This window comes from Pteropus vampyrus, unplaced genomic scaffold (assembly GCF_000151845.1).
Source record: "Pteropus vampyrus isolate Shadow unplaced genomic scaffold, Pvam_2.0 Scaffold33, whole genome shotgun sequence".
NCBI lineage: Eukaryota > Metazoa > Chordata > Mammalia > Chiroptera > Pteropodidae > Pteropus > Pteropus vampyrus.
Genome location: NW_011888814.1, coordinates 3,903,056 through 3,914,109, shown reverse-complemented (window position 1 = coordinate 3,914,109; position 11,054 = coordinate 3,903,056). Strand labels below are relative to the sequence as shown.

The 11,054-nt window shown below is 37.3% G+C and overlaps 3 protein-coding genes across 4 annotated transcripts in view; all 3 read left to right on the top strand.

Moving 5' to 3' along the window:
- Positions 1-11,054, top strand: part of CADPS2 (calcium dependent secretion activator 2) — a 375,602-nt gene that overhangs the window by 33,022 nt on the left and 331,526 nt on the right. The gene's annotated exons all lie outside the window — the stretch shown is intronic.
- On the top strand, positions 5,774-7,063 carry RNF148 (ring finger protein 148). Its single transcript, XM_011357167.1, has one exon. The coding sequence runs from the start codon at positions 5,982-5,984 to the stop codon at positions 6,891-6,893; it is 912 nt and encodes a 303-aa protein (XP_011355469.1). The 5' UTR covers positions 5,774-5,981; the 3' UTR covers positions 6,894-7,063.
- RNF133 (ring finger protein 133) lies at positions 9,318-10,454 on the top strand. The gene has a single exon (XM_011357169.1). The coding sequence runs from the start codon at positions 9,318-9,320 to the stop codon at positions 10,452-10,454; it is 1,137 nt and encodes a 378-aa protein (XP_011355471.1).

The following is an 11,054-nucleotide window of genomic DNA, read 5'->3' as shown; positions in this document are numbered from 1 at the left end:
TTTTTGTAATCGATTTTTAGTTTCACACTATTGTGATCAGAGAAGATTCTTGATATGATTTCAGTCTTCTTAAGTTTTTTGTGATTTGTTTTGTGGCCTAACATGTTGTCTGTCTTGGAAAATGTTCTATTGTGCACTTGAGAAGAATGCATATTTTACTGTCTTGTGGTAAAATGCTCTGAAACTATCAATTAAATCTATCTGGTCTAGTGTGTCATTTAAGGGCACTGTTTCCATGTTGATTTTCCGTCTTTTAAGATCTTTTAATTGGTGTCTGTGGGGTGTTGAAGTCTCCTCCTATTACTGCATTATTGTCAATCTCTCCCTTTATGTCTGTTAATATTTGCTTTTGCTTTATATATTTAGGTGCTCCTATAAATGCTTACTAGAGTTATGTCCTCTTGTTGGATTTATCCCTTTATCATTATGTAATGTCTTTCTTTGTCTCTTATCATTGTCTTTCAAACAAACACTTTTGAGCCAGGCAGTGTGTTAAGCGTTTGAGAAACATCAATGAGTACTTCTTTTTCAAGGATGTCACAAAGACTTCATGAAGCTTTTACAGAAATTAACTTACAAAAGTTAAACTTTACTCATGCATCATAATTAGGCTTGCAGGTAAATAGAAATAGTAATCCTGGCTTATATAGTGAAGAAATCATGGTAGTGATACAGTGATTTAAAATATGTTTGTTTTGGCTGTTTATTTTCTCTGATATACTCAATTACCAAAGGTTTTAATGCTATTGAAAGTTATATTGGTTAATATAAAGAATAATGAATGAGAGGCCTGAATAAATTTTGTAATTTTTATGCACCTGTACCTGCCCTAGTATATAGTATGTGACTGTGAATGTAACGCAGAATCTCATTTATTATTTAACAAATTTGCTGTATTTAATTTTAGCATATTTAGAACTCTTTGCTGGGTTCAGAAGTATGAAGAAAAAGTGTATTTGTACATAAAAATATTTTATTGCTTATATCTGATAATGTAGGAGTACTGATTAACTTATGGGAGAAATTTAGGAGCAAATACATTATTGTTTATGAGGATTTACCAACTTGCAATTAAATATAAAATTTTAAACTAAACTTTAGTTTTACCTTTAAAAATCTTTAAAAATAAAGATACTGCTTTCAGAAAATATTGCTTGTTTTTCGCTGTTCTCAGTAAACTGCTTAGAGTCGGTATTTTGTTCCTGCAAAATCCCATTATGATGCATTAAATTACTCACAGAAAACCTATACTGTTGTTGTTTCTAAGCTTAAATGCGAATCCAGTGTATTCTGTGGATTCTTTGAGATCTCTAATAATATCATAGCCCTGGATATTGAGACTCGTGGGGTAATTTACTGAAGCCTTTTTGGTATTCCCTGTCTCTTAAGAGATACTGCCTGGGCAATGCTATGTGGATTTATTCAGCTATGTTTTCTTCCAGAGTAAAGATTTCAGGAAGCTTGAACATTCTTAACAGAGGTTGATGAACAGCAGGGGGATGGAGATCAGCTAATTTTTCTCCTCTAACTTAATGAAAATTATAACCCTCTTGAGATTTTAATTGGAACCTAGATGTTAGGATATATACATTCATGTTTGCCACGAGTTTGTGAGTAACTCTTTTCTCCTACCTAGATGTTGGTCTCCTTAAGAACAGGGCCGTGTCGTATCCCTCATTATATAGATCGTGTTTCTTATCAGTACATTGCATATAGTATTATTACGTGTTTATCGTGGTTAATGGTTATTTTAGTATCATGTCTTTGAGAAGACTTTAGGAATTTAGAGTCTGTAGCTGCCATTTTGAGTACCTACTCACTTCCAGTTTATAGCTTTTTCCTTTGGTGGAGAGTCCTGGTTATCTTCATGCTCGCTCATGTGCTCAGCCAGGAATTCTCCATAATGGGATAAATCATGGTTAGCTGTGCCAGTCACGAGGAGTCTCCTCTGAGTTCCAGGTTCCATTAGTCATGGGTTTGTGAAGCACTGCTAGCCAGAGAGACGTTGAGAGAAGTCTGGTAAGTGTCTGGAAACAAATTTTTTTCTTGCTCTTATATAGAGGTATGGGAAAAGAAAAGCCTCTCAGTGCTTCTGGAGGTGGCCTGCCATTATTCTGCTTATTGATTCCTGGAACAAGGGAGCCACATTGGGGGATCAGGAAGTGAGCCTACATTAGGAGAAAATCAGCGTACAGGTTTCCTCTGCCTTCTGGTAGTAGTGCGTTCTTATGAAACCTTTCATAAGCTGAAATGGTGTGAATTGTAGAAGCACTTATCATTAATTTATACAGAAACATTTTGGAGAGTTCCTAGACCCCAAAAGAACCTACTCAATCATAGCATATATGCTAATTATGTCCACTTTTACATTAAGCAGAACATCCTATAAGCTTTAAGGTTTTCCTGATACTGTAGGACACATATTGCTAATGGATGTACAAAATAAATTGACATAAAACACAGATGCTTACAGACACAGTTCAAAACTATGGCGGGTTGATGCCGAGATGCTGAGTGTAGCACCTAGGGAAGGAGCCTGGTGGTGCCACTCTCCTTGCTTGGGTACACGCTGCCTCTAGAATAGCTGGCTGCAAAATGAATGCAGAATGCTATTTTCACTTTTGCCTTTGGAAAATAGATACTAATGTAATTCTTTTGTAAAAGTGAAGTGGCATAACACGAACTTTCAGAAGACAGGGGATGTCTGAACTTTCAAAAAGCAGGGGATACCTGTACATAAAGAGATAGAATGGCAAGATGGAAGGAGCAGAGATTTTTGACCTGGATCCATCAACCCTAGTAGTATACTTCAGTTTTCTTTAGCCTATCTCAGAGATTCAGCAGAATGAAAACCTCTTTAATACTTGGCTATTAAAAAGAAAGAAAGCTTATGCTTTTAAAGAACTTATTAGAGTAGCATCCATCATCCAGCCCCTGCCTCTTCTTTTCCATTCAACCATCCATGCTCCAGAATAGAAGATGTAGATCTAGTCTGATTAAACAAATGAGCTTCATGGATGAATAGGTCACTTGCGGAGGTCTTCACTGTTTGTATTCTGAGGAAAACAGGCAATGGAGGTGGGTTGAGGGCATTATCCTTGATGGGTTTATTGTCAGTTATAAAAGCTTACTCCATGACGAGAGCTCAGACATGATTGTTTCTCGGGGACAAGTAAGTTTTGGGATGGTATCTCTTTCCCATGGATGCTCCATTGGGGCAGGGTTTCTTAACCTTAATATTCACATTTCTGGCCAGATAATTATTTATTGCACAGGGCTTTCATGTGCATTTTAGGATGTTTAGCAGCATCCTGGGTCTCTACCCACTAGATGCCAGTAGCACTACGCCGTTGTGACAATCAAAAATGTCTCCAGAAATAGCCAGCTAGCCCTTGGGAGGCAAAATTGCCTGCCCCCTGCTTCCCACTGGGAACACCTGCCCCCTGCTCCCCACTGGGATCACCTTTAAAAATTATTGAACTAAAAAAGCCAATTTAGAATTACATTATTTTTTAAATCCCATCCCCTAATGTTAAATAATCAGAAACTTACTAAACAGCCTCTAATATGGTGATGTAAACTGTCTTCTTAGTGAGGCTTCACTTTGTCAGTGTTAATAAAATAAGCCTGGGATTTGCACTGTGTTTGAACCTGGGAAAAGTCTACATGTAAAGACAGTTCAGATGTGAACTGAATAATGCCTAAATTAAATTCTATAAATGGGGCAAATTGATTAGCTCCAATTTTATTTTTAAAAGTAAATATTAACTAAAATATTTAGGGCCAAAAAGTACAAGAAATGCTTTTGTCAAAATGGTAAAATTCTCAACCCAAAAGCAACAAATGAACAGGACAAACAGAGACTCATGGACATGAACTATAGACTAGTGATTACCAGAGAGTAGAGGGTGGGAGAGGAGTGGGTAGGTAGATGGTTAAAGGGGCTCAAATATAAGGTTTAAGGGGAGGGTGAAGTAGGTAAAGGAGATCAAATATATGGTAGCTGAAGGAAACTGGACTTTGGCTGGTAAACACACAATAGAATATACAGATGTCAAATGATAATGTTCACCTGAAAATTATATAATTGTATTAACTGACGTTAGCCCAATAAACTTAATTAAAAAAATAAAAAATAAAAATAAAAAAGATAAAAGGACAGAACAATTAAAAAAAATGGTAAAATTCTCTCAACGTGCCTCTGATTTAAATGTTGGCATCTATTTTGCACACTAGGAAACAGGGTCTTTTTTTTTTTTTTGTATCCCCAGGGCTCTGTAGCATGCCTGATACATAGGATATGTCCTATGCAGTAAGTAATGAGTGTTTTAAATGGGTGTTGCCTACGTATTGACTCCCAGAAACAGACAGGTGAACGTTTAAAATAAAAGCAAACAAGCATTAAAACATCTTTAAAATAATAAAGATACTATAGTTTGCAACAATTAAGCAATGCAGTGGGCTGTGGTAGTTGTGGCCGCCCTCTCCCCTGACCCCTACTTCCCTTCCAGCTACCATGTCTGTTAGGTTAACCTTGAAGTAACTCCTGCACTTGTCTGTGTCTCCGCATCTTTACTGCTCTTTAAGAGTCCAAGCCACTTCTTTTGCCTAAGCTCATCTCACTACTTTATTCTTCTCCTCCTCCAACCTGTTTTCCACATAAAGCAGTCAAAGTACACTTCTTAAAAAGTAAACATTTTGAAACACTTAGATGTCGCTTCCCCAGCTCGGAACCCTTCGCCATTTCTCTTGTCCTTGGGACATGATCTGAAATCCTCGGTCTAAGGTTTATGACCCTGAACACTGATTGCTGTTTGACTTTCACCCTCTTCATCACCCTCAGCTTTCTCCTCTCACCTCACCAAACTCATGTTTCTTCAGATCTTTTAATTTGCCCCATTCCTTCCTACCTTATGGTCCTGAAACTTCCGTTTCCTCTGCCCCCAATATTTTTTTTTTCCCTCATTCTTTGCTTGGGTAATTCTGATTTATCTCTCAAGTCCCAGACTAAGTATCACTTTCTTAGAGAGTAGTGCCCTGGACCTCTAAGCGAAGTTCAGCTCCTCCCCATGTCTGTTTTTTCTCTTGATCCTCTGTTTCCCTTTCAGAGCCTTTATCACAACCTGCAGTTACATATTCGCATGTTTATTTGTTGAAAATCTGCCCTCGTTAGATAATATACAGAGTAGGCATATGTCTGTTTTCTTCTCATATATATGACCCATACTTAGTATTTGCCTAGCACCTCGTACAATCTCTATAGCTCTTTTACTGAATAAAGTTGAATCTGCCTTATAAGATGGCAATATATCAGCAAACAGTACAACTTTATATTGCATTCTCCTGTTGAATCTTTAGGCCTGGGAATAAGCATTTAATGTTGGAAGAGAGCAGGAATAATTTGTTCCTGCTTCTCACAGAATGGCGTTTTAGGTAGTATACTGTACATGATTGGCCAGGTACGTGCACTAACACTTGAAAGATTTCTACTTTGCCTGACAGAAGAATAATGAGTGTAAAAGTGGTTAGGCAGCTTTTCAGTCTATCCAGAATTAGAAAAGAAATTCAATACTTAAAAAAAAAATCTATTTATTTATTGCTTTAGTGTTTATTCAAATTGTTATATACCATGAGTCTTTGCCCAGTAGCTTTTTGGCCAATAAGATTTCAGTATGCAGTGCACTAATATAAACTCTTGGATTGGCTTAACTACCTCTGATGTCACAATTTCCCCATTAGGAAGTCATAGTTTTCTTGAAATCACATTGTACTAACAACATCTCTTGTTCTGTTTCCTTATAAGAAAGATAATCTACCAAAAAAAATGCTGGAAGGAGCAAGATATCTTTGATCCACGCAGACCTTTTCCTTTAACGTGTTTAATTATCTACTGTCAGCAGTTGAAGCTAGCTTCTTTACTTTCTTTTATAATTGATATTGTTTTGTTTCTCATGTTTGTCAGTTAATAGGCAAATGGAGGAATGAGCCTACTTAGAATTACTCCTTCAGCTCATAGTTCTGTTTCATCTCAGCTGTTCAGGCTTAGCATCTTTCTACTGCTTAGCCTTCCTGACTCAAAAGGAAAAGCCATTTGGACAGCCCACCTGAATATAACATTTCAGGTAGGAAATCGGATTATATCAGAACTAGGAGAGAGTGGAGTGTTTGGGAATCATTCTCCTCTGGAAAGGGTGTCTGGTGCGGTGGTACTTCCTGAAGGATGGAATCAGAACGCTTGTAATCCTATGACCAATTTCAGCAGGCCTGAACAGGCAGACTCTTGGTTGGCCCTTATTGAACGGGGAGGCTGTACTTTCACACATAAAATCAATGTGGCAGCAGAGAAGGGAGCAAATGGTGTCATCATCTATAACTACCCAGGTACGGGCAACAAAGTATTTCCCATGTCTCACCAGGGAACGGAAAATATAGTTGCAGTGATGATAGGCAACTTGAAAGGCATGGAACTTTTGCACTTGATTCAGAAAGGAGTCTATGTGACAATCATCATTGAAGTGGGGAGAATGCACATGCCATGGCTGAGCCATTATGTCATGTCCCTGTTTACCTTCCTGGCTGCCACCATTGCCTACCTTTTCTTGTACTGTGCCTGGAGACCTAGAGTGCCCAATTCTTCCACCAGGAGGCGAAGACAGATAAAAGCAGATGTGAAGAAAGCTATTAGTCAGCTTCAACTGCGGGTGCTCAAAGAAGGGGATAAGGAACTAGATCCAAATGAAGACAGTTGTGTAGTTTGCTTTGACATGTACAAACCCCAAGATGTAGTACGCATTTTAACTTGCAAACATTTTTTCCATAAGGCATGCATTGACCCCTGGCTTTTAGCCCATAGGACATGCCCCATGTGCAAATGTGACATTTTGAAAACTTAAACCTAGAGAATTTTCTGAAGATGTAACTGAGTCTTTCCAAAGATTAAAATTAGACAAATTCATTTAGCACTGTATGTGGAGAGAAAAATTCAACTCCAACTTCTCTACCCAAGTACAAAAGAGGGCGAAATTCATGTGCTTTTAAAATAAAATCCCATATCATGCCCAGCTATTTGAACTTGTTGTTTTTCTAATAAGTTTTAGTTGTTATACATTTTTGCTCTTATCCAAATAAGGACATTAGTATATGTTAAAAGCAAGTTAGTCTTTATCTTCAGATTACAATGTTTGTGACATTGATGCCACAGAGACTTAGTCATAATATTTCAGCTTCTTTTTTATATTTTATACTGTTTCCACATTTTTTTAATATTTGATATCTAATATCTCTGCTCAATAAACTTCATTCTAGCATTAAAACTTGATTTCATTTTCTATCATTAATCACTTTTATTAATAACCAGGAAATCTGGTTTCTAAAGCTACTGACTGGGTAATATGTTCTAAATAACTATTTTAGCTGATAGCACTTTTGGTTCTATAACTAAAAATATTTTAAATTATTATAGGTCTTACTTAGGGCAGCATTGCAAAAACTTGCCTTTGTTTGTCAGAGCTCTTTAAATCTTGGCATAGTGAACTGGCCGCGGTAGCAGATTTCCCTTCTAGAAGTGACCTAGTAAATGCTTTTCTTCTCAAACTGATGGTTTGTCTCTCTCTGGACATTTTGATGTCCCAGTATAGAAAGAGCTGAAATTTTGTTCAATTGCCTTTTCCAGTTGTATCTTTTGCCTTACTCTGCCTCCTCCTCTTTTCAAAGACATGAATAAAACACCTGTGTAACAGAGGCTGGAAGATTTGGGTTTTGTTGTTTTGATGAAAATCTTTATGAACAATATCCTAAACCATTAATGTCCAACTCAGATGCTACTTTGTGAGTCTACACACTGTGACTAAACTGACTTTTTAAAGAGTGGGTTGTATGGAAATAAAGTTAGATTGATGGCCTTTGGTAAAGAAAATTGACCATTATGAGCTGAAATTTTCATGTCAATATATATTTTTTATGCCACTTTTTGCTGGGCCTGTAGGGCCTTTTCTCCTTTCTTTTCCTGCTATCATGTTGTTGATTCGTATTTTATAAGAAGTCCTAGCTTCTTTAGTCCTGGTGAGACTCAACCAGAAGTATGTCTTAGCATCCTGTGCATAGAAGTCAGAGACATTTATATTCAAAGTCAAAAGCTTTTATTGGTTTCCTAGCTGGTGAATAAGAACCACTGAGATACACTCCTAAGAAAGTATATGGCAGCACCAGTGGCTGCCCATGTTTGTTAGTTCACAAATCATTCTTTTGCTTCGAAGTCATAGTATGCCCTTGACTTAAGGGTAACGAAAATAAAGGCAGAGCAGACAGTGTATATATGGGGTCTCCCACTAGGGATGTTTGTTGATTTTGGCAAACATTTTATTAAAAAATTTATGATCTTTAATAGTCACTGCAATCAGTGGTTAACTTTAAGTGGGACGCTGAAGTTTTTCTTTTTAAAATCAGTAGCTGGTAGCTTCATTTTTGTTTAAAATGAGTTTTACTAAAGTGATGCTACTGTATTTAACCTTTTCCCCTTCCTCCTCTTCCCTCAAAATAGATCAGCAACAGATGTCAGAGTCTGCAGAGAAATGAGATTAGTCTTTATCTTTACCGCTGTCATTCCTAGGTATAGTCAATGTGAGAGTAAGGAAGTAATTTAATGTGATATGCTATTTTTTAAAAATAATGGTTTACATAAGATTTGCATTTTGAGCAAATGTGAGTTGAAAATGGTGGCACAGAGTTCACTATTTTTACTGCGTATTTGGTCATAGTGCTAATATTTTGTTAAAACTTGCTATTTTATTGAAAATATTTTCTTTGAAGAAAAATGATAATCATATAGCTTTCCTGCATATGCTTTCAGATTTTAAAATGCATGCCTCATATTAATTGTATATTTAATTTTTAGTTTAATGCGACACTTGCTAACATGTCGCACAGGGACTGAATCCATCTATAACAACATAGAAATCACCCATAACATCATTTGAAACATTCAAGCCAATACATTTACAACATGCTCTAAGCTCTTATCTAATTGGCTGTGTTGCCTTTTATGTCATAATCACATCACCCAACAGTAAGCAGTATCTAGAGTGAGACTAGGATTTTTTTTTTTCAATCTAAAGTTTTTCTCTCTCTGCCTCTAATAAAACATCTGAAACTCATACGACGTCGTTAAGAATTTCTCACAAAAACATGCTGGAAGACAGTAAAACTTGCTTCCACCCAGAAGATTTTTTCCATTTTCTTACTTTAAATTGATTGTCAACAGATGTGGAAGCCACATCTTTTTCTTAGGTCGGTCCTTCAGTTCCTAGGCAGAGAGAGAGATGAATCTACTCAAGACTGGCACTCAGAGAAACAGCACTGCATCATCCTGGCTTGTGAAATTCAGTATTCTTTGGCTTCTTAGTCACAACTGTTGCAGAGCCAGCGCTGTTTGGACTGCTTACATGAACATATCATTTCATGTTGGGAATCGCATGCTCTCAGAGTTGGGGGAAACTGGAGTATTTGGAAGAAGCTCCATTTTGAAGAGAGTAGCAGGAGTTATTGTGTTGCCAGATGGAAAAATGCACACTGCGTGTAATCCCAGTACCAGTTTCAGCAGGGCAAAGATCTCAGAGCCGTGGCTCGCACTTATCGAGCGAGGAAGTTGTCCCTTCACACAGAAGATTAAGGTGGCCGTTGAGAAGGGAGCCAGTGGGGTGATCATCTATAACTTTCCAGGAACTGGCAATCAGGTTTTTCCCATGTCGCATCAGGCATTTGAAGATGTCGTCGTCGTGATGATTGGTAACCTAAAAGGCATGGAGATTTTGCATTTAATTCAGAAGGGAGTTCACGTGACAGCGATGATTGAGGTGGGGAGAAAACACATCATCTGGATGAATCATTATTTTGTCTCTTTTTTGATCATCACAACTGCTACTTTAGTGTATTTCATCTTTTATCATATTCGAAGACTTTGGGTAGCAAGGATTCAGAGCAGGAGATGGCAGCGATTAGCAACAGACCTTAAGATAGCATTTAGCCAGCTCCAACTTCGGGTTCTGAAAGAGGGGGATGAGGAAGTAAGTCCAAACGGAGATAGTTGTGTAGTTTGCTTCGAACTCTATAAGCCTAATGATACAATTCGTATTCTGACTTGTAAACATTTTTTCCACAAGAGTTGCATTGATCCCTGGATTCTATCCCATGGGACGTGCCCCATGTGCAAATGTGACGTTCTTAAGGCTTTGGGGATTCAAGTGGATGTCGAAAATGGAACAGAATCTTTGCAAGTTCTGATGTCAAACGAATTGCCTGGTATGCTGTCACCTACTGAAGGGGGGACAAGTAATGAACCTCCTCCTGCAAGGAGGTCAGATAAAGTGACCTACATGGAGGAGGAAGAGGGGCACCTTACTTCTCAGAATGACAGCCAGCCTAACTCAGTAGCGGAAGATGTTCATTCTTCACCTTGACAGCATGACATTTGAGGAAGTGGATTAAACCTGTTTGTCAAATCAGGTCTCGATACTGACAAGCACTTTGTTTGAAGTGTGGTTTCTGTGTTCTTTTTTGATACTCTGGTAACTTTCTGTGTTCTTTGTCAAGCCTCAAGGGGGGAAAAAAAGGCCTAGCAGGATTCTTAGTTTGATTTTTTACCTTGGCTAAATGTAACTTTTTTGTCAATGTCTGTTACTCCTGTGAGTATATATGTTTATTTCTATGTACATATGCATGTTAAAACCAAGGACAAACTTTTTTCCCTAAATGTTTTTTTGTACATATATTGGGCTTTCTTTCAGTAAGAAAATTGTTAATGTATTTGCCTGTTGCTTATAATCCAGAAACTATCAATGAAGTTTGAAAAACAAAGCATCTTTGATGTGCTAGGAAGAGTAAAATTTATCTTTCGATATTATATAGTACAATATACTAATTTTGAAGTCCATTGTGCTGTGTTTTCTCATTCTTGGCATGAAATTTTGCTGTATGAATTTTATTACTCTGACAAACAGTTCTTGCTCAAGCAACTAGTACATTTTAAATGATCTGTATAAAATCATATAGTGATAGCA

Excerpts from the sequence above, each read along its gene's own strand:
- RNF148 (XM_011357167.1), top strand. The coding sequence starts at position 5,982 with ATGAGCCTACTTAGAATTACTCCTTCAGCTCATAGTTCTGTTTCATCT.
- RNF133 (XM_011357169.1), top strand. The coding sequence starts at position 9,318 with ATGAATCTACTCAAGACTGGCACTCAGAGAAACAGCACTGCATCATCC.